This window comes from Colossoma macropomum, unplaced genomic scaffold, assembly GCF_904425465.1.
Source record: "Colossoma macropomum unplaced genomic scaffold, Colossoma_macropomum, whole genome shotgun sequence".
Classification (NCBI taxonomy): domain Eukaryota; kingdom Metazoa; phylum Chordata; class Actinopteri; order Characiformes; family Serrasalmidae; genus Colossoma; species Colossoma macropomum.
The window spans coordinates 13,545,239-13,569,688 of record NW_023494791.1 but is presented as its reverse complement, the minus strand read 5'-3'; the positions used below and the strand labels follow the sequence as shown (position 1 = coordinate 13,569,688).

General features: G+C 39.5%; 1 protein-coding gene across 3 annotated transcripts in view; it reads right to left on the bottom strand.

Moving 5' to 3' along the window:
* Nucleotides 1-481: 481 nt before the first annotated feature.
* sema4ga (sema domain, immunoglobulin domain (Ig), transmembrane domain (TM) and short cytoplasmic domain, (semaphorin) 4Ga) overlaps nucleotides 482-24,450 on the bottom strand; it is a 56,059-nt gene continuing 32,090 nt past the window's right edge. For 2 of the 3 annotated variants that reach the window (XM_036573978.1, XM_036573977.1), the window contains exons 10-16: nucleotides 20,148-20,323; nucleotides 15,011-15,158; nucleotides 12,023-12,245; nucleotides 11,746-11,861; nucleotides 10,720-10,874; nucleotides 10,443-10,504; nucleotides 5,729-7,711 (exon numbers count right to left, since the gene is read on the bottom strand). In XM_036573978.1, the coding sequence (XP_036429871.1) occupies nucleotides 6,783-7,711; nucleotides 10,443-10,504; nucleotides 10,720-10,874; nucleotides 11,746-11,861; nucleotides 12,023-12,245; nucleotides 15,011-15,158; nucleotides 20,148-20,323 (1,809 nt within the window). In that variant the 3' untranslated portion in view covers nucleotides 5,729-6,782. Of the gene's footprint in view, nucleotides 3,348-5,598; nucleotides 7,712-10,442; nucleotides 10,505-10,719; nucleotides 10,875-11,745; nucleotides 11,862-12,022; nucleotides 12,246-15,010; nucleotides 15,159-20,147; nucleotides 20,324-24,450 lie in introns of those variants that run through there. The other variant, XR_005007410.1, reaches the window with a different exon arrangement.

The following is a 24,450-nucleotide window of genomic DNA, read 5'->3' as shown; positions in this document are numbered from 1 at the left end:
CGACACTGTTCTTTGGCCCTGGGATTTAGTGAGGTGAAATGTAAACAAGCCCAAAGTCCAGGCTTTCACAACAGGATCCACTGATCAGCATATTGAGAAACTTCTTGGGAAAACAATGAATTCACATTAGGCATCATCCTTTCAGGCTAACATGTCCTAGTAGATATAATTGTGTTAACAGCAATGAAACACTCTGTGCTCTCTCTGGAAATACATAGATAAATAGAGTCATATTCGTATCCATATTTAGCCTGTGCAGTTGAGCCCAGGCCTGTCTGAACACACACAGTGCAGGGTGAGTGAGTGCGTTTCCCACACGGGGAGAGCGAGAGCGTGTCAGAACCATGAGGATTGGCAATAATTCCCCTCTGTCTTTTTCACTATGGTGACAGGCACTAAGTCTAAATGGCTTTATTACATGCAGGTCCAGAAGCAGCCTACACAGTTCTGCCCACCACCGAAGAGGCATACAAACATGTTCTAAAGTGACCCTGAAATGCAGTCTGTTTATTACAAGAGCTCAGAGAGTATTTTCTGAATGTAATATGTACGCTTTGCACTTTATGAAAGCCTCGCTTTTGCAGCTGGGAGTTTCTCTACTCGGAGACAGCGGAGATCTAAGTTATTAGCACTGGAAATGAAAGCAGCATTTTATGTCAGATTTATATTTGTTGTTACAGAACTAAAAAAATGACAAAATTCTTACACATGCATCACCAGTTGAACAAAAATGACATAATAAAATACATATTAAGATCAAGACTTCACAATAATCTGAAATAAATACTGGCCCACTGTCTGAGACCCACTGTAAAGGTTCAGAGTTGGTAAAATAGAACATTATATTTGTTTCCTCAGGCAAAACAATTGAGAACTTCTCTGGCAACTTCTGCAGGCATACAGTACTGTGTGCAAAAGTCAAAGACCACATGTTCTTTTACTTAATGTTAAGTCAAAACAAGCATAATGTGCAAGTTATTGATTTTTGTGTGTTAGAAAGAAGCAGTACACATACTTTGAACAGAAAATTACACAAAGTACAAAATCAAATCTATCAGTATTTAATTTGTCCACTCTTCACTTTTGACCTCTGTTGCCACTTTAACTCTTCTATCCTTCCAATCTTAAAACCAACATACTATATCCTCCCAATAAAAGCTGTTCCCAAAGCTCCTACTGACATTATGTTCCCTAACATTCGTTCACTAACATTCACACAAGCAACTACCCAAAGACACCTTAACTGCCCAAATGTCTTACTGATGTGCATCTAAAATGCTTAAAGGATATTTTTCTGAGGAGATGAGATATAAATTAATCCATATTACAAGATACAGAGAAAATTGGACTCTTAACAACCCTGCAAAACCTGGCAGACCAAAAAACTGTCACCAAAACTTTAAAGCTTTCATATTTGAGAGAGAGGAGAAAATCAAGCTCCACTCTTGCTTCAGATCTGAAAAAATATACAGATGTTTCTGTCCATCCTTCCACTGTGAGAAGACAACTCATATGAGTCTGGAAGGATGTGTAGCTGTCAAGAAGCCCTTACTGAAAAAAAAAAACAGCACAGAGCTGTTTTATGCTGGTTTGTGCTGGTCTTGTGCTGGTTTAGCTGGTCAAGCTGGACTATGCTGAGAAAAAGAAAAAAAGAAGAAAGCTAGCATCTGAAACACACTGAAACCTGAGATGGAGTGGAGTAGGGTTTTAGGGTTTACCAATGAGTATAAATTTGTTTTTGGGATTATTTGGATCAGGAGAAGCAGAAATTGCAACCAACTTCTAAGACTTCCATTACAGGAATAATAGTGCTGCAACAAAACATAGATCGGTTGGGAGTCCTGAGGACTGGCTGGAGCCTCTATGCAATACAGCACACATTGTCATGCTGACAAAACAAATCTATGCGGTGGAGTGAGTGAATGTTCAGGCAGATGTAAAGAGAGCTCGAATCTTTCCCTGCAGCAGATGAGGAGGAAACAGGATAATTGATTCAGCCTGCCTATGAAATACTCAACAGGCAGAACAACCTGTTCTGGACACATTTCCTTAAACATACAATATTACATCTTTGGCTTCTGCTCTGTTTACTAAGCTGAAAGTGACAGGTACTTATAGAGAGTCTACAGGAAAAAAGTGAAAAAACAGGAAATTCCAAAACTGGAGTTCAAAAAATTATTAAAAGATACAGAGAAAATGGAACCCCTAACAACCCTGCCAGACCTGGCAGACCAATAAAATCTGTCACCATCAGATAAACAGCATTTAAAGCTTTCATTTCCAATAGACAGTAGAAAATCAAGCTCCACTCTTGCTTCAGACCTAAAAAAAATCAACAGGTGTTTATGTCCATCCTTCCACTGTGAGAACGCAACTCAATGCTATCAGTCTGAAAGGATGTGTAGCTATCAAGAAGCCCTCACTGAGAAAAGGAAACGGACAAAAAGATGACAATTTGATCTGGAAATTAGAAACTGGACATCTGAGGTGTGAAATAAGGTTTCATGCATGGATAAGTCTCAATATTTAACTGAGATTGAGACGCAGAAAATGCAACTAACTTCTAATAGTGAACAATATCCCTGCAGATTTCTTTGAAAAAGTGAAAGCAAGTTTCTTAAAAAGAGTAGAAGCTGTAAAAGGACTGACACATTACATTTTTTTAAATATTGTAAAAAATGATATTATGTTTAGTTTTAAAGCTTTTCTTTGAAATATACACTCTTAAAAAAGAAGGTTCTTCTAGGGTCCTTAGTAAAGACAATGGTTCTATATAGAACCATGAAGACTCAAAGAACCATTTGCCTGCTGAAAAGGTTCATTACATTGATGTAGAATGTGTTGTATATGGTTCTACTTAGAACCTTTTTGAAAATGGTTCTATATATAGCAAATATACCAAATAGGCTATATATCAAAAAGGGTTCTTCTGTTGTTATAAGCTTGATGTCACACCAGTAGCAGCACCTTTTTAGTGCTTTATAAAACCACTGTCTTTACTAAACAACCCTTGAAGAATCATCTTTTTATTAGGAGTGTGTGTTTCCTGCTTTTCTTCCAGAAACTTAAAAATAGCTTGTACTTAATGGCCATGTGGAAATGAAATTAAATACATGAAAGGTGGTCTCTTACTTTTGCACAGTACTGTATATATCAGCTCATCAACTCTTTATACAATTACTCAAAGAAAATCTGGTGCATTGTGTTGGTACGTTTTAGCAAAGTCCGCTGTGAAAAAACAAAAAAACAACACACAACTTCTCTCAGAGATGAGGTGAGGTGAAACTGGCTTGTTGGCCTTTCACTTCAAATGGCACGTGAGTTGCAACAACCTGCTCTTTTCAGACCTGTAGCACAAACAATAAAATAAGACAAAGGTCGTTTTACTGATACGCACAGAAGCACAGAATAATGCAGCCCACAAAGCCAAGCCTGTAACATGATGCTAGACTGAACATTCTGCACTCAGTCAGAAAGATCTGACTAGCTTCTGAATCATTAACACAGCTTTTAATCTGACACCCCTTTAACTAAAAAAGGTGCACCACTCCTAAATGTATGTAGAGGTACAATGAGGCTAATGGGCCTAATGACCCTCTTCCCAACCATTCACATTCAACCGCTAGCCTCTCCCTTCACTCACATGTCAGTTTCTTCAATCTCGCCTTTGAATTAAGACCACATTCAGGATCTTTCTGAGCCCCAGACCTGTTCTGGCACGTTTGATGCAATCTCACTCTTGTTTCTCACTAGAAGGCTGGACCTGAGGGATGGAAAGCTTGCAGGCAGAGGCTGGAAAGAGGCACACGTGCTGCCTGACAACAAGCAGCTCAGGGGTCTTAATGGCCCTCAGAGGCAGCAGAGAGGTCAGATGTGCATGCAGAATTCTGCCCATCTCATTAAAACATTGGTGTGAGGTGTGTGTGTGCAGAAATAAGAGAAATTTGTCAAATAAAACAGATGAGAAAGGAGGAGTGGAGGGTGAGAGAGAGTGAACAGACAAAGCGGGAGATGGTAAATAAATAAAGGAGAGAGGAAGAAAAGAGAACATGCACTCTTAAAAATAAAGGTGAAGAGTTCTTTGCAGCAATACTGTAGAACAATCACTTTTGGTTTCCTTAAGAAGCTTTGAGTGGATAGTGATGGTTTACATGAGATGGTTTAAATAAACCACTAGTTTAAAGAACCTCATGTCATTTTTCCTAGTAATTAACTCATCTTAAGATATTTTCCATCATAACACAGCAAATTACTGTGAGGTTGTTGTTAAACTGTACTGCACAGCATTATTGGATAGCAACTAAACATTTTAATATTCGAAGAACATTTTAAGTGTTTTAATAACAACAATTCAAGTTGGTGTTCTAAAGATTTTTAAAGTTTGCGGCTTTTTTCATGATTGTTTAAATGCTGAAACACTGAGAGTTCACAAAAAATTGCATTGTTTACTGATATTGTCAAATTTGGTTATGTTTGCGCAAATTAAAAGCATTCCATAAACAAATTATAAGTTTAATATATGAACTGCAAAACATTGTGAATAAATATATTGATTGATATTGTTTTTTAAATTAAGCATATCTTTTACTTTTAATTGAAATTTTCAAAAAAACATCAACACATTAATAGGTCTGGTAAAATTAAAAGCCATTTTTCAGATGTGAATTTATAATAAATTACTCACTACTGTGTTGCATCACTTTATAGATGTTATGTAAAAATATAGGATATTACTGTATTATAATTACAGCTTATTACTGTAAGTATACCGCAGAATGCAGCTATATTATAGTAATCGTGTGAATATACAGTTTTATATTTTACTGTTATTACTGTGAAAGTAATGCTTAACTACTAGCAATAGAAAGTAATGAGAAAGCATTACTAGAAAGTAAACGCTAACCAGTAAATTACTGTAATTTTAGAGTGAATCGTGTTTACAGTGTACATCCAAGCCAAGCATCGTTTAGGAATCTTTATTTTTTAAGAGTGTAGCGTGAGGAGAAAGAAAGAGAGACACAGAGACAGATGGTGGGAAACAGAGTAAGAAAGCTAGAGATAGAAAGAGAGACAGAGAGAGAGAGAGAGAGAGAGAGAGAGAGAGAGAGAGAGAGCGAGAGAGAGAGATGAGAAAGAGCTGATCTAAATATCAGCATAGCTCATCTCAGCTGTGTCCTGAACCTGCTTTCTGTTCAGCTCCACTTCACTTTACATTGAGATTTCAACAGACAAAGCCAAGCTGCTCTCTTCTCCTTGACAATACTGGGAGATAGGCCAGTAAAGTCCTGAGATAGTCCAAGCTGAGCTTCATCCAGGAACAACAATTACACAATAAGTGAAATTGACTTACTGGAACTCATGAGTTCAATTAACCACCAATACCAAAGAAGAACAACATTCATTTGCTCTAAACACATTACGGTAAGATTATTTATGTCTTACCACTTCGATTACCAGCAGTTCCAGGCTGTATAAGCCCAATTTGTCACTGGTGCTCTATTTCTCTGATTCTTCCTAAGACGAAAATACCTAGATGTAAGAGGTGGGCGTAATTGCCTGTGTCAAGAGGATAATCTCAGAGGGGCAACATCAGCTTACCACTGCTCCTCTGAAGTCATGAACTGGCAGCCTGGAATTTCTGGGGCTCCAATGAAGTCAGCAGGGAACTGTGTCTGTTTCTATGAACACTGATTCAGCCATAAGCTAACCACACAAGACACAGACCGGGTCTGAATTGCTGAAAGGGTCACACTTTACTTTGTGTTTCAATTGCTTTACTGTGGAATGGATGTCACTGTAAACAAATTAATGTGGTGGTTCATAGTTAAAAATGTTCGTTGTAGTGGTTAGTAAAGAACTTTTGACTATGGTCTTCGGTCCACTGATGGTGTTGATTGGTGAAAGATCCAGAACCAGGACTTCCATTCTGATCCATAACATTCCCAATGTCTTTCGGAACCAGCACATTTTCTGGTAAATGCTCATTGCTACTAAAGTGCATCCCAGTAGTTAATACTGTCATCCTCACATTTTCTTAAACATTAGCCATAAAAGCTGGACTCACACAATATTAGTCTCTTTCAGTGTTCACTGCTACATTAAGTGCAGTGCATTTGTTAGTTTGGGTTATTGACAGGTCACTGGTGTGATCAGTGTTGACATAAATAACAGAACATCACAACAAAAGCAATATGACATTGAATGCACTTCAGCAGTATTGCTCAAAAGCAGCCATGTCTAGAACAAATGTTTATCTGGAAATATACAGACTTCAGCTAGTGGTTCTTTTAACTGAAAAGAAGAAATACTCCACAAGGCTGTGTCCTGCTGCCTAGGCCTTCGGCTTTGTATTTCACACAGTGGTCTCACCACACAGACCACTCTGTTGAAGTAGATGCAAAAGCTTCTGTTGCTCTGATCTCATCATGCCTAGTTTGCCTCACCCGGTGGAACACATTGATATCGTCCCAGATGTGTCCAAAGTTCTTTCGAGGTAGATTATCCATTGTGTGAGTTATGACTCGCAACTTTTGTTCTATTCATGTTTTTCAAGTTCAGTGAGTATTGTTCGCTTCACAACAATAGACCAGTTTTGAAAATGCCATTGGGCAGGAATATAGGACACTTGTCTTATCGTTCAAAAACGTTTAAGAGCTTCATCAATCAACCTCTTTTCCATTTCAGTTAGATTTTAGATGAATCAAACTGCCCTCTTGCATTTCTGCAGACACTTGCAGTAAAACCACCCGACCACAGGGGGAGTTCTAATGTTTTGGAAGCTATTATACTGAGCTCTCATCCGGTTTGTTACACAGCTGCGTGTGCTTCCTCTTCTCCAGGATGCGGTTGAGCTCTTCAGTGAAAGAGTAGTATAGAGGAGACGTGGTGTCTCCATCACTTTGCCTAAGCAACACATAGCTATTGCCGTTCATTTTGCGTAAGACGCTGGGCAGGGTGGCTGACAGGCCATTCGTGTATTCCGACTCCGAGTTTGGCGGAGGTGGAGGCAGCGGGGGTGCAGGCGGCAAGTCTTTATTGGGAGATGCCCGTGCTTCTCCAGGAACAATCTGCAGTAGGCCATCATGTGTGTCCACATTACCATTACAGTGGCTGGAAATGGTCTTCAGCTCCATGTGGCCACTCCTCTTCCTTTCAGCTTGGGCTGCGGCCCGGAGAGAGTATTTCCCCCTTCTGGTCTGCACACAGAAACCAACATACAGCAGGACTACGGTCAAGACCAGGCACAGCCCACCCAGGATGGTGATCAGGGAAAGGTACATGGCCTCCATGTTCCTTAAGGACAGGAACTCTAGCTGTGGAGGATGGGGCGCAGGAGCCGGGTGCAGGGTCAGGTTGCTTCTGTTGGATGTTTGCGCAGTGCGATGGATGGTACCACTCTGGTGAGGTGGGTGGGTCATATCTATGGGAGGTACAGGAGGCAGGTCATGACGGACAGTCAGAGTGTAGATCACCACAGGGACACGGACGCCGCTCTCCAAAGCGAAGCAGCTGTAGTCGCCGCTCTGGTCTGGCCGTGCCTCGATCACCAACAGGCCATCAGTGCCGATGCGGTAGCCGGAGTTGAGTCCGTATCCCTGCAGCTCCTGCCCATGCAGCGTCCACTGTGGGGTGGCCAAATTGGAGCTGAGCTCACACTGCAGCAGCACGTCATCCCCTGCCATCACTGAGCGAACGCGATGGAACACCAGGTCTGAAAATGAACAGACAAATCATTGGGGATCAGTGAGTATACTGCAGTCATGTGTTACAGCTTCACACCTGCTGATGTAGTTTCATTTTGAGTGACATGGAAAGGAAGATAGCAGCGCTCTGCTTGCTGTGAAGCGTGAAGTTTTCAGAGCAGAACAAGGGTTTTAAGAAAAAAATGTCAAAATTTCCACTGATTTCCAGTGCAGTTGTACTGTTACTTAAAGCTGCACTATGTACAATTTTTGCTTAAGAAGTATTACAGTATTATTGAGTGAGGAGAAAAAAAAAACACTAAAATGTGGTGTCTGTGCACAACTGCAAGTCACCCTACAAAGCCTGAAATAGTGAATTAAAAGTCAGATGCATCAGGTGGATTTTGCAGGAGTTTTTCTGGCCACTTCAAACACCTTTAGGTATTAACATCACATGCACAGCCTCAAAAAGAAGGTCCAACTCTATATTGAGGTCTCAAAATGCAAAATCAGCATTATACTGATGAAGATCTGATGACGATCGCAGATTATTCACTTCCATCCCAAGAAACCTTTTGCCAAGTTTTGGCAATGTTATCTTTTAATACTCCTTCAACATGCTTGCAGATTTCATGCGCTTGTGGAAAGGGTTCAGAGCACAACCAACATAAGATCCAGTGGTAATGGATGACCACGCAGCGCGTTATAGCCATCCTACCTGTTTTCTTTAGTGATTTTAGGTTTCGCCTGGCTAGTAGCGAACGAAAAAGGAAAAGAGAAAGACAGAAGAACATTTGGAGACGAACGGACTTATTCGCATTTATAAGAAACGTAGTTGGTTTCCTGATATGTTAAATCTGCAACGAGAGACTGTGAAACACTAAAAAGTTGCGAAGATGAAGTCGCTTCTCTTTCGAATTTTCCCGTTCCACCTTAAATGGTGCCGCATTTACCTTCGGCGCCTCAGTCAGAATTTAAGGTGGAACGGGAAAGTTTAGCAAGAAGCTGAAGAGTGAGAAACGACTTCAGCCTCGTAATACAGTCGAAAGCTGAGAGACATTTTACAAGAAACTATTCAACTTTTCAGGAAAAGTTTTCTGGTGGAGATGGAAGAAAAGCGGCTATAGTTAAAGCTTAAAGCAGAGTAGAGTAAATCTGCGTTTTCGTTTATATTGTTTAGCCTATACTAGGACATTAACACATACTGAGACATACTGGACATTAAATGTTGCGGCTCCCAAGGTGGTTTGATTTTTGTTGAAAGGTCAAAATGGCTCTTCTTATCATTTGTGTTGTGACTCCTGATCTAACCTGGCTTTAATGCAGAGGGAGCCGGTCGGATTTCTCGCTCATCCAGTTGTGTTTTTGTTATTAGCCGCCACAGACTGTCCGGGCGCTGCACTTACCCACTACCAAGTTCGGCCCTTTGCGTCTGTCAACATTACGTTATAAATTAAATATTTAGAAAATCAATTTTTGACATTGAATGAATCGATTCAGAATCGTCCACGTCCGCATCGCGATGTATCTAAGAATCGATTTTTTCCCCCACCCCTAGTTCTGATGATACCCATAATCTTCTCAGAAAAGTGTATTATTTCGTATTACTCTCGTGTTCTATTGCATTTATACAACAGTTAAATAAATAAAGTAAGAAATAAATAAACTGGGCCGTGAACGTGGCCTTTAATATGTTTGCACATTCCTTCCGCCAAATTGTAGTTCCTTAACAAGCAGCTTGTTGCTATGTCGGAGTAATGAACTCCGCTCACTCGCAGCACAGCCGGCAGTTCATTCTCCAGCTCCTTACACCAAATTCCGAAACTGTCATTACCGCTAAGCAAGCTTTTCAGTCAGTAGCTGTGACAGAAGCGCACCTGACCAAATTGGACTGAGCCATAAAACTGCAACAATATCAAGTTTAGCTCAGTTTTGTCAACTTTTGCTAGATCAATATTAATGTTGTTTTGTTCCAGCCAGTCTGTAAAGCATCTTACAGCCCATTTTGTTTGGCGAATGGTATTCGGTTCATTTCTGGCTAATTCCAGGTTGTTTAGGTGTTCTTCTGTCACAGCTGCCAACTGAAAAGCTGCTCAGTGGTGATGACAGTTTGGGAATTTAGTGTCGTCTCATCTTCAGAGTCTGACTAAATCGGCTGTCGGTCAAATGTGATCTTAAAAGTATCCATTTTCTGTTTGTGGCAAAGTAAGAAGTAAAAACTTTCAAATGGCTTGAGCGTCTCCTACAGCTGTCAAAGTCGTTGCTTAGCAACGGTGTCTCGGCGGAGTGATAGTGTCTGTGAAAAAAACGTGCTGTTATGGCAAAATAACAGCACAGTTAGAACGCCTCTCAACCATACAAAGTTTGTTTCCTTGACAACAGCAACATTTTTTTAATACAGCTGTAGTTTGTTGTTTAACAAGTTTATACAAGATAGATTGAAGGTCAATCCTGTGGATCAATTCTCTTGGAAATACATTGAAAGGAAATTATAGGCCTCTGACACATAGACAATAAAACTTGCTTTACTTACTTACTTACTTAAAATAAATAGATAAACAAAACATGAACAAAATGCAAATGCATATGCAGAAGATAAACTGTGTAACAAGGTTTAAGCTCTGCCCTATTTAAAATGATGCACGGGTTATAAATGCAGCATTTAAGCAATGATTCTAATGACTGTTCCTCCTGTTATACAGCTCTGATCATTTTGGGTTCCGGTGCCTGATGAATACAAAGAGAAATGAGTATGCATACCATCTGCTGCAGAGTTCTCACAGCCCTCATTCCCATTCAGGATGTCTTGAGTCAGATTGAATCTGTACATATAAAGATAACACAATTAGTTCTGGTTGAATCCACTGCAGTCTTATGAGACAATACTGAATTTCAAATATCCTCTTCATTTTCAAAATAGCAGATGAACAGAAATAAAGAAATAATGTTGAAAGACACACACAGAACATTTCATAGCACTGCTGTGCAGCGAAGACATGGACCATGACCCCAGTAAAATACACATATGCGCTCATACCTGTCAGTGTGTGAGGTGATCTCCACACACTCCTCCCCGTCCCAAGCACAGAAAGGGTCCCGTGCTAATACACAGTCGAAACAGGAGGAGTACCTGTGACACGTAGACAGGGGCAGCTGCACGACTGCGGACTGCGAGCCCACGTACACGCTCATCTAGAGGTCAAATGTCAAAATGGACAACCAGACATTCACATGATTCATTTCATACTGACAACATACATATGGATATTTGTATATTAAATCACATTTCACATCTAAAAACACTGCTTCTCAAAGTCGAGCCTTTCCATGCTTAAATAAATCCATTTGCAGTGCAATGTAATATGACAGTAGATCTACAAGTCTTAGGCCAGTAGAGCTAGGCAATATGACAGTAGAGCTACAAGTCTTAGGCCAGTAGAGCTAGGCAATATGACAATATTTATTATTACTGTAATAAAAAATATGACAATATTTATTATTACTGTAATAAATTACATCATCCACAATAAATTACATCAAAATATCCCACAATATGCTTTTCTGAGTATATTGTGGATATTGTCATAACTTAAAAATAAATTCCCAACTGAATGTTTGATTAAAAAGGGGGCATAATTAGTCCTGTTTAATTAGATTTAGTGCAGTGCAGTCTGTGAAATGTTGAATACAAGTAAGTGGATGCATATTTTTTGATAGTATTTTTAAAATGTGGTACTACTTTGTCTATTCTAAATTATCTAATGTCAGAAAAAATATTGTGACACATCGTGTATTGTAAAAAGTATCACCTCTATAAGCCAGCCAAGAAATTTCTCTTCTCTGTGTCTCAAACACTATATATATATATATATATATATATATATATATATATATACATATCACAATGGTAATTTGGGTTTATTTTAATTTTAGTGTTTTTAAATATAATTATCTCAGATGGCTCAGGAATTTAAGACTCTACTGTAAGAAATGTAAGTATTTATCCACATATATCCACTCTTTATTTGCAACTCATTATATCTTGATGAATCCATTTGCTGACCTGTTTCTGGGAGATGACTATGCTGTCCACAGGCTGCGGCTCTTCAAACAGCTGCAGCTCTTCGATGATGTGGAGTTGACCTTTAACCTCCACTGCTCTCTGTAGCCAGCCCTCATCTGTAGCAAATAAACACCCAACAAAATCAATAATACTGAAAAACAACATACCACAATAATATGACTTTAAACTACACAACATCGCCCCATGCATCAGTAATGCAGTGTGATCAACATCTAATAGATCTGAACTGAAGGAGAAGTGAGAGACTAAACCACACCTGTTCCAATGAAGAGCATATGGTATGTCTGGCCATCCAGAGCAGTCACTCTGTGCACAGCGATCTTAGAGTAGTCCACAGACCTCCTAAACAGTAGGGGGCGTCCTCCCACAGGGAGGATCTGCTTGGCCATGAGAGGGTGGCGGCGGACAAAGTGCAGCACGTCATCTGGCAGGTCAGTGGAGAAGTTGATGCCTCTGGCCCTGAGCCGATCCGTGATGCACTGAGGAGTAAAGGGAGATAGACATGAGTCAAGCTGTGCAGAACACGTCTTTCACAACTCAGTGAAGGAGCCTACTGCAGAGTTGAGGGCCTCAGTCCAGCACAGCTTGGTGATTTTCCTGCTCGAACACACAGAATTCAACTCAACAGTTTTAGGGCTGTTTTAAAAAAGCAGGATTTCTCAGTTAGCTGGGTAATTGAAACAAAGTCAAACTGGTCCAATTCACGTACTCATGCACCACCCTCAGATGTGTCCTGAGGCAAATGTTGCAAGGCTGAACAAACTCTTCTGACTTTTCCCATTAAACCTAATGAGAAATTGTAGCAATCTTTGTCCAGATTTAATATGTTAGTTGAATTTTATGTATAAAATGCAACAGTGCCAAGCTGGACTATGTTGTAGTAGCTACACAAAATTAGACAGGGTGGATATGGCAACAGTAAATTTGCCACCATGCTAACATGCTAACTACGTCCAATCTATCCTAACAGTATGACCTTTGATGTTGATACCAGCTTATCAATATTGCTCATATAGTGATATTGATAAACATAGCACACTATGCTATGCCAATAACAATCATTGGGCTAGACTTGTAATGCTACTTTTGTCTACCTCTCTAACATGACTAAATTATAAGACCGTCTGGATTACAGCATCTGCCAAATGCCATAAATGTAAACGTAAATATATTCCTATTGGACAATCCACACTTTCGGACCAATAATGGACACCCCTGGCCTACTGCATTTCCTACCTGAAGACCAGGGGGAACTGCAGTTTGTCCTGCACCTGCCATCATTTGATTTCCACTAGTTTTCTTCCCATCTAGCCATGTCACAGTATCAAGGGAGACTATTTTAAGCTATTCTTAGTCTTCAGCTTAGCACAATTATATATAAATATGTAAATGAATAGGCTGTAATCAGTGGAAGTTTAGAAGCTTTAAGCACTGGAAAAAAGAGACAGCAGCTTCAATACAGCTGTCTTGGAAGTCTAAAACTTCTTTGAGCTATGAGGCAAATTATAACTCTCTATTCTTACCAATTCTGAGACAATCTAAACATCTACCGAATCTGAAACATGAAATGTCACAAGCCTGCAGAGGCGCTCATTAGAAATGTCAGGGCTTTAAAACCCAAACCACTTATCAGCCCAGCTTTTCTGCCTACTCCTAATCTCCATGGCAATGAGCTTTGAGGGTTTTTGGGGCGTGTGTTTCGGCTTGCTCCGCGGCTTCTTTTCTGAGTCTGATCCCAACACTCTACCCGCACTCTGATGCAGGGCGTTCAGTGCTTAGAAACCCAAGCAGTACTGCTGACATTAGGAGTCAGCCAGCAGGTCGAGTTGCAGGGCTGGATCAGGATAAGCAGGTCGGAGTAAGACGAGACTGCAGGGAAGGGTGCTGCTACCATAGATGCACCACAGAGTTTAGTAAGGGTGTTCCCAAATACACATACATTATTTAGAAAGACATAAATAACGGGTTCAAATATTTCCAGTGCTGTTTGTGTTCATTTGTTTTGTTTCCCTAACCTAAACTTGCTTTGCTCTTCCTCTGACTTCAGTTGTTTCTTCATGGGATGGGGCAAGATAACATCAGCTAGAGTAAGATAAATACACACGGAGGCACAGAATGACTCTTCAGAGACAGAGAATGATCAGTTTAAATGCACTTAGAGACTTTGCTTCACAGATATATCGCATCTGCGCATTTGTAGTACGTAGTACATACTTGTTGTGCTTTGCATAATGTCTACATTCAGTTCTGTTGTTTCTGAAATGTTATTTCTATTAATAATTTGTTATTAAAGAGGAGTGACTGCATAATTCAGTTGTTAAAATGTAAACAAAGCCATTCAGAGTGGTTTGATGTGAAAAGCAACATTCTAGAGAAACCTACAGTCAGGATAGTTCACAGTGGTAATGATGGGAACCAGCTGTCCGGAGCATTTAATGCCTACATATCAACTTGTAAGGCGAAACAGCCCCCAAAGAAACTTTCTTCTTTCAGATTTGCCACTATTTTATCATCATCAGTATTCTAACTTAGAAGACAAATGTAGGTTCACTGGTCATTTTGGATAGTAAATAAAATGGCTATATTTGTGTTGTAGACACTGCAACCCCTGGTCTTTATCACCAACACTAATACAAATCTGAATAAGTTTCTCTACAATTAACCATTTGACATGAAACAATAACTTTTTTAGATCTCAACAACTATAAAAAAGAAAAATGGTGGAATTCCACTTTATTAAACTTTCATTAGTTTTTTTAAAGTTCTGTCACATTCATTGTTACTCTATAATGTAATATGAATATGGCATGAATTCAAAGACGGTTTACTGCTGAGTTATGTGTTATTATTATTATTATTAGCTTGGAAGATGGTTATAATCAAGCCAAAACTAAATTGTAAATATACCAACTTCCAACCCCTTAAAGCTGTTATTAGTTTAAGCTGCACCCACTCAGCTACAAATACAAATTGTCACTGTTAAAAGAAAACCATCTCCAAAATATTCACTTTGCAGGAGAAGGCAAAAAGATTATTATCTTTTACTGTTAATATAAAAAGGGTTTATTCCAAATGATTCTGAAGTATTTCTACAATCAACATGAAATTTTTAAACAAAGTAAAGGACAGCTGCTGTGTTCAAATGATATAGAGAAATAAAACTCTACAAAAACATAGATTCTTATTTTTTTTTGGGGGGGGCAGCGATGAAACAGCAGTGTCTCTGATCACTCCAACAGCTTACCGAGCCGGGCCGTGGCTCAGGCACCTTCCCTGAGTACTCTGTCCATTTGGCACTGGTGTCCTCCTGACTCTCCATGTAGGGCCCGTCGAAGGCCTGCTGGATATCAGTGATGGAGTAGCGGCAGATGGCTGAAGCTTTGACGTTTTTCCTGTAAAATAATAAGAGTGCTTAATTCAACCTTCAAGCAGCAATACAGAATGTTCAGGTGCCTAATTCACTGCAGAGCTGGAGAAAAGCTCCAGCTAATGTGTGAATGAATGAGCACATTTGTCATTTTTTTAAAATGTTTCGGAGGAACAATACTGAGGGCTGGGGAAGGGAAAAAAAGTTGCGTTGTGGAAAGCAGTGAATCACTCCAGGTCTGATGGAGTTTTGCAGTGGGTGTGCTGGCTTTAGCAGCTGAAGAGCTCTCTCTCTCTCTCTCTGTCTCTCCCTCTCTGCCTCTCTCTTTTTCTCTCTTGCGCTCTGCCTCTGAGCCTCGGCTGATCTCTTTGTTTCTCAAGGTCTTGGCATGCCGGCACAGAGCCTCCATAAGCCCAGAGCGTAACCATGGCAACATGAAAATAGATTACAGATTTATCAAAAAGCGTGCAGGAGAGGTGAGGGAAGGTAGAAGGATGGGGGCGAGAGAGCGGGACAGAGACAAAGCTCATCAAGAGCAGCACTGCATTCATCTGACAAGTGGAAAGAAAGAGGGTAGACACAGAGAGAGACAAGGAGAACCGAGCATATATTAGCAGTGACTGAAGAAGAGTGGAGAGAGAGAGAGGGAACGACATGGGAGGGAAAAAAAGAGATGGAAACTGCTTTAAAGAGGAGGGGCAGATAATGAAAAAGTAATAAGAGACTGGGAGAGGGGAGGACTTTCATTTAAGAGCCTATGCTTGATTCTTTCTCACCAGAGCCTCAGGAACTGCACAAACAATGCACAGTCAATGGTCACACACACATATACGCTCTGGTCAAGTTCGTTAAAAGGAAAAAAACAAAAAAACAGTTCATTTTGACCTTGCAGGTCACCACAAACAGTTCTTCAGCGCTCATCTGACAGACTAATACTCTCCCTCTCTCTCCCTTTATCCTCCTTCATTCTACCACCTCTCCCTCGTTCTCTCTGAGTCAGCAGTCACCATGCTCTGCTTTGTCCATTCATCCATCTCTCGCTACCTCATAAGCTTGCACTTGTCATATCTCACCACAGCCTGCCAACTCATCAGAACAGCTCTTCTCCTGTCGACCTGACACGCAGAAACTGCCTCAGGGCAAATCGCAGTGTTGCTTTGTACACTTTAAGACCTGTTTGCTAAATTTTTAGCTTGGCACAACAAAGGTTATTGTTAAAGGAGGCCAGATGCCATTAGATACATTTAACCTTCCAGCTTACTTGCTGAAGTAAGAAATAGACACCAGTTTCTACACTACAGACGACACCTGAAGAACACAGTTTTAAAATGGTCCACTTATGCTGCTCATCATAATACTTACATTATTTGTACATAATTTTTACATTACTGCTTTCCAACCTCACTTTATCCCTTAGACTGCTTTTAAGACTAACATATGTAAATGACTGTTGTGACTGGCTGCCATGTATTGTGTCTCATTCAAAAAGCAGTCCATGCTGACTAACTTTAGTGTAAATGGGTGGGCTAAAGTGCTTTAAGCTGAATATGGAAATATACAGTGCTGCATAATCAGAGACCACCCTTCATTATTTAATTTCCAGTCCAATTAGCCATGAAGTACAAATAAGTGCAAGTTATTCACTTTTATGAGGACTAAGGAGATAATCCACTTGCATAAGGAAGAGAAAGGTCTAAGAAAAACAGGAGTTTCAAAAGCTGGTGTTCAAAAAAAAAATGAATAAAAGACAGAGAAAATGAGACTCCTAACAACAATGCAAGACCTGGTTGACCACCAAAAGTATTACCATCAGATAAACAGTACTTTCATCTTTGAGAAAAGGAGAAAATCAAGCTCCAGTCTTGCTTTAGATCTGAAAAAATCTGCAGGTGTTTCTGTCCATCCTTCCACTGTGAGAAGACAACTCAACACTATGAGCCTGAAAGGATGGGTAGCTGTGAAAAAGCCGTTACTGAGAAAAGGAAACAGACAAAAAAGAAAATCTGCAAATTAAACAAGAAACTGCTGGTGTTCTCAGAACAATGGCCTGACCAACCCAGAGTCCAGACCTTACCATCACTGAATGTGCTTAATATCGCTTGTGTCATGATATGCAGAAAATGTAACCAACTTCTAAGCCTGAACTTTGTAGTTGTGGAAAAATATCCCTGTAGGTTTCTTTAAAAATCTGAATGCAAGTCTTCTGAGAAAAAGGCAGCTGTAATAAAGGCAAAGTGTGAGCACACTAATACTAAATTCTGATATTATACATACAGAGACTTCAGCGTAATTTTCTGTCAAATGTATGTTTTCCGCTTCTTTCTGGACACTGCAAAATGAATGAATGACTGGATTGGAAATTAAATAAATGTGGTTTTTGATTTTTCCACAGTACTTTATGTAAATGTTCTCTGTTCTGATTGGCTGCCTTGTATTGTGTCTCAATCAAAAACAAGTTGAGGCTAAAACACTCCTTATATCTTCAGTGTGAATGGGTGATCTGAACTGCTGTAGGCAGAATAGGCAGATACATGTAATTTGTAATATGTATTAGATTTTGTGACATCACAAAAAAACCCAAAATAGGCTGTTTTTTTATCCATATATGGACTTTAATGACTAAGAAGTGAACGGTATATTTTGAAACTTTAACAATACATCATGCACTTTTCCTTTAAAAGAAAGGAGAATTTGGCTTTCCATGAAATGAGCCCTTTAAGGTTTGCGCAATAATATTTGTAGAGAAGCAGAGCCAGGATTTTCAGGGCTTTTCCCTGGCACATCTTTACATCAGCTCGGCAAAGCCGACCTGCTTATGAATAAAAGATAACGCGCACTCCAGGCAGCCAGAAAACATGTCAGCCATTTTCCCCAGGATTGTACTGGTGGAGTGAGCTTCAGCCTGGGCTGTGGCGGCCGGTTCAGGCACGCCGGACCTGAGGAGCGTGTCCAAACGGACAGCTGAGCTCACTAACAGACTGGCACCTCACCACATCCATCCCGATGCTATTGAGCGAAGGGGCACATCGGAGTCAGCCACACGCCACCCCCACTCAAACTCAGGATCAGAAAGGCTGGAGCCTTCTTGTACAACTGCCAGAATACATTACATATGAGGAGCTCGCCTCCATCTCAGCTGCCCGCTCAATTCAATCAAGAGTTCAGATTGAAAAAGCTGGGCTGTTTCTTAGATGTAGCTCTTGTTTTCATGAAACGCAATCATGCCTCTACTAAAGCAACAATGAGTGGGCACAAGGCCTGATTTTCATTGCACTATATGAATATTCACAAGTAGGGCATCAATGCTTAGGCATAGTTGATCATCAAAATTATGGACACAGAAAATAATTACTAATGTGAGTTTTTTTAATTTAATAATTAACTCTTAGTTCATTTAAGAAAGATACACATCCCAAAAGTGTAATTAGTTTTTTAAAGCTGCACTATGAACATTTTTGGAATTTGTAAATCTCTCTGGTGGAAATATGTAATTGCAGGCAATGTGGGGAAGAACATTTTGTAATGTGGGTTGTGCTTTGGACCTCTTCCCCAAGCGGATGAATCTGATGACTACAAACGCGTTGAAAGAGTATCCAAAGAGAATTCGGTCAAAACTTGGTGAAGGATGTGTCTCCAGAGGATGAAAGTGAGAATTTACTATTGTCACAATATCTTCATCAATATAATGTTAAATTTGCATTTGAGACATAAACATCTTTTTCAGCCTGTGTGGGAGGTTAAAACATAAAGATGTATGAGGTGGTCCAAAAAACTCCTGCAAAATCTGACTTGAGACAAATTATTATTTCAGGCTTTAGAGGCCGACTCACAGCAGCGCAGGCACACCATATTATAGTGTGTTGTTTTCTACTGACTCAGTAATGCTACTTCTTTCATTTAAAAAAAAATCGTACATAGCGCAGCTCTAAATGCTTATTAAATATTTAATTAATAATTCATTCATGAAATGGCTTCTGCAAGAGGACTGCCAGAATCAGATACTGAGCAACAAGCAGGTCTGCACTCAAACCATCAGGAAGATACATCAACATTTTAGTAGCAGTGTCTGTTCTTTTTAAAATTCTTTTTTTCTCCAAAATTCAGACTATAGACTTAATGCAGAGAGAAAAACTATATTTAAAAACTCACTAAACAATAAACAATTTGAGCCTTATTAAAAATGGCAAACACAACAAACACCCAAACTGCAATTATCTGCCACTAGCTATGTGTGCATTTGGTAGTACTATTCATTGGTTAGTGATAGTTTATTAGGCAGCATCAAAAATTAATGGATGCATTTCTATTATGCATAAAATGTACTACGCTGCCAAGGTAATTAATTTGTGTATATAAGCTATGTTTATGTATGTAGGCAACTTATCATATTTGCTCAAGAATCCAGCACGCTAAATTTTGAGCCTGTTCATTACAAAACTGTTGCTGAATGTTTAAGAAATGTTTACATGTTAGTTTTAAGTTATTTGTTCTTCAGCATTTATACATGAGTTATTCTGATAAGGACTCTTATCGTTAAGGTGGGGCTAGTTTCCCCAGGGGGATATGTGTGTAGAGCAGGAAGAACTGAGAGTCAGTCAAGGGGGTCTGATAGCTAGGAGAGTAAGATGTGAGCTGAGTAGCAAGCGGTTAGAGAAAAACTTTGCTTATGTACGGCGTGGCTGTGGCCAACAACAGCTCCATTTGCATGATTAAAGAACCATTTGCATGATTAAATGGTGTTCATGATTCTATTTAGAACATTTGTCTTTACTAAACAACCCCTGGAAAAAAACATCTTTTTTAAGAGCATACTTAAATTACTAAAATTGAGAATGTAAGAAAGCCAAATAACCAGATGATAGAGCGGGGCGTTTAGATTAGCAGACAGATTAATCAGTTACTAAAATGTTATTAAAATGGCCTAATCAGTTGACAAAGCCTTATTCACATGAACAAACACAACAAATGGAGCAAAGGTACCAAATGAAGGTGTGCACAGACTTCATGTGCTTACCACTCCAGGCCGAAGATGCCATAAAGCACTGTGTCCTGAGTCCTGAGACCCTCCAGCACGAACACACTGCGCAACACGTTAAAGTGGAACTCATAATCAGGCAGAGAGCACACCAGCCGGGCCTTCAGGAAGGACGTCCACTTCTTCTGTAGGGTCAGAAGACCTCCTCTGTCACTCTGCAGGATGAGAGCACAGACAGAACAGGAGTCCTCATTACTATAACAAGGAGAGGGATTTCACACAGTCATGCTGAACCAAAGCATCAAGAAAATAAATGAAAAAAGTGGCAAGAATTAATAAGTTGCACGCCATAAAGTACTAGACCATTCATCATTAATACTAAATTTTTAAAAATTAAAACATTTTCGGGACCAAAATGATCGATATTTCACGCTAACAATCTATACTCATGTACACTACTTTGTTTTCAATATGCTATCTCCTTATTTTGCAGTAATTTGCAGGCCTGTTGAGACTTGTGGTGTTGGTAATGAGGTTTTCAAGCCTCAAGTTCATAAGATACACATGAGAATACACTTACACAACAAGATAGCACATACAATGGTCAATAAAAGCTCAATCCTGCCATTCAAGGCTAGAAAAATCAGCAGTAAATTCTAGTAAGGAAAACTGAGGCTGTCAAATGTGCAGCACACATAAGTTTGAGTTTTCCTTTTTTTTTTTACATGGATCACTTACTCGCTCTTGGCAGTGGTACTTTATTCCGCTGTCAGTGTGATGGTGGGAAATGGGAGCAGGCTGGATTGGATTGGGAGTTTTTTTTTTCTCAAGTGAAGAAATTGTACATCCCGTCAGGTGGATCGAGCAAATTTAATTTACACGCTGCCTCCCAGAGGAGAATAATTCTTATTGGACCCTACACCAAATGCCTCTGCATGCATTTTTCTCCAATTTGGAGCCTCCCCAGGGCCAGTGTGTTGTAACAGGCCCAGTGCAGTGGGCTGCAGTGAAATGCACCACAAAAACAGCCAAACATCCTCTACTGTAAGCTAGTGAAAAGAAAACTTCTGAACTTCTGAATGTCTTCCAAAATACATACATACATACATACATCATCTAAACCGCTTATCCTTCTGGGTTGCGGTGGGGTGCTGGAGCCTATTCTTCCAAAATAAATATATTTAATTTATATATTAAATAATTTATATAATATCTTATATATGAAAGTTTCTTTGAGGGTTATAAGAAAAGCTAATGGTTATACATTGAACTATGACAGCTCAGAGAATCATCTGAATGCTTAAAGGGGAATTCCACTGAATTTCCAAAACTGCTGAATAATTAAATTGTTGAAATATAAAAATAAAGTAATTCAGAGCAGTAAAACTTACTCAGACTCAGATTGCTTTGCAATGGTAGTTCTTTACAATAGGAACCAGGGGTCCCGACGTCTACAACACAAATATATCAATTTTATGTATTATCTAAAACGGCCAGTGAGCATACACACGTCTTTTACACACACTAGTTTTTCTACTACTGTAGGTAATGATAAAATAGTGATAAATCAGGATTTTTTTTTTCCTTTGGGTATTATTTTGCTTTATGACACCCTACATGTAGCTCTCCACCCTGCATGTGTTTTAAAAATATGGTTTAGGCCAAAGCCTTATCTCAAAACTATGATAAAACTATGTCTCAGACATCAGGCAGCATATTCATAACCATTTCCTGTAATAACTTTCTGCGATAAACGCTTTTGGACATCTGGCTCCTATCACCACCACTGTGAACAGACTGATTTACAGATTCTGATTTTGTGAGTTTCCCTAGAATGAGCACATCAAACCACTCTGAATCACTTTGTTTACATTAGGAGTGGGGAGGTGAGGGCCAGAGTCCAGCACAGCTTGTTTCAACACACCTCCTAAACCTGGTAATTAGTTACCATGTTAAATCAGGTGTGTTTGAGCAGGAAAGGAATCACAATGTGCTTGTATCCATCCCACCAGGACTGGGAGTCTCCACCCTTGGTTTGTATCTTAATGATTTGATTATGTAGAAATTTGAAAAATCAGTGGAACTCCCCTTTAACTGGTTCTTTGTCATGGCCTTCTGCATGATGCATATGGATCTTTAAAGATGGTTGTATTAATCTATAGTTCAAAAAATGATTCTGTACAGCACAAAAAGGGTTCCACTATTGTCAGAAGACACTGAACATTTTCTTGGTATTATGTAGAATGCTTTTTGCTAAGAATGTAGCAAAAATGAATGTAGAAAATATTTAAATATATGTATGTATATGAATATTTGCAAAAATGTCTGCAATTATATGATCTTATATGATTAAAAATGCAGTTATATGATCCTTGTACTGCAACCAGTTGAAGTAAAATAAAAATGTAAAATAAACATAAAAAATTAAAGCAGTAACAATCCTTGGGCAAAATAATGCATAGAGACTCTGTTCAGGAGTGAATAAACTAAACAGTAAGGAACAAATAAAAAGACTACAACATCAAAAGTACAGTACATTCTAATGACTTGTTTTTTTTATTTTCCAGGGGTATCCAGGGGATCTATATGAGGATCTCTGTAAAGAGATTAATTGTAGGGTGTAGGGAGCCTCTGTGATTCTGTGTTTGCAGTGTATTTTGCTGCTAGCATGCAGATAATGAAGGATAATCTCCTCATTAAAGTGACCCCGCTGTGTGGACTGGCACAGAGAGCCCACAAGTCCGCCCACAGTCCGCTCAGCACAGTACTGTAAACTGCAAGCTCGCTGCAAACAAGCGTCCGTTACATTTCCACGCCAACAAATAAACAAGCTCACACAAACCTTACAAATTTGTAAATAAACAAGCTCACACATACCTAATTCAAGGCACAAATGCCAACCTAACATTGTGATAATCCTGTAATTCATGCAATTCACAAATTAATCTTACATTCCATTTTTGGTATGTATCTTGATTTTGGTCCTTATTCCTTGAGGTCCAGTTATTATTTTTCAAACAGCCAGAAGACACAAATTTGTCCACAGGGAACACTAGAAACCTCTCATCTCTGGCGTGATACGGGTTTAAAACAAAGCAAAGGCTCAGAAGAAAAGGAGATCAGAGTTTAAAATCAGCCTCATGCTAATGGTGACACTGCAAAGTGAAATACTCAGGGTATTCAGGCATTTTACAGATCAGGAGCTATGTTAGAGATGCCAATGACTGCACAGCTATAAGTCAAAATAAAAAACCTGATGTGTGTTGTCTTCTGTTTCATAATGATGTTTCAGTGCCTTTAAAATGAATAGATTGATCACCATGAGCTCTCTTAACCAACATCCCATGATCAGTATGTAGGACACAGTATAGAGCACTGCTTAACAACCTTGCAGAATGAAATTAAAGTTAAGTCTGCTACTGTTGGAAGAGTCAATTTTAGGTCTATGGGAAATATAGTTTAGTGTTGGTTGATGATCACTGTCACTGCAGCATTAAAGAAGCAACCAGCTGCATCCTGACCTTGAAGACTATGCCAAATTCCTAATGGAAGCCATGGCAGAGCATCCTGCCCAAGTAAACAGATGGAGTCTACACTCTAATAGGCTTTGACCGGGTGTAGGGTGTACTATACAGCACCTGACTGAACGCTGGTGATCACTGAGAGAGACAATGAATAAATTGTTTAATAAATAAATAAATAAATAAATAGAGTGAAAGTAGGGAGCTTGTAGTCATCAGAGACTGGTGCTTTGATCGGAGTGTAAAGGTAGACCATGAGAGTGGAAGGGAAGACAGAGTGGAGTGTCTGGGGAACAGAGGTGCCTGTGAGAGAGATGCCTGGCAACAGTGCTGCTGTGAAAACCCTATTAGGGACCCTGTAGAGATTCACACTTCAAATGAAGAGCATTCTGAGGACAAAGTCCTCTCCGAGCTGAGACACTCAAGCACATGCAGTCACACACATACACATCTGCCATTCCATTCCACACAGTGGCATTTGTGTGTATGTGTTTATTTTCATATATTTTCAAGCACTGTCTAACATGTCCACAGGTGTCCAGTTGGGTTGAGATCTGGTGACTGTGAACTGTAACTCTACTATAATATCCAGTAAGGATTTTCTGTGGTATCTAGGTAGATAAAGTGAGCTCTCCCGTTTGTGAAGACTTCATGAGCTAAACTGAAGGCCTAATGTGTCAGATTAACCAACATAAATGGGATGTGACAGCGGAATCCACTAATTATGTTTTGATCTACAATGGGATGGACCAAAACCTAGAAGAAAAAACATCTCTCTAGGCTTTCTGGAAGTCCTAGACATGTTGCTTATCGTGGCTATG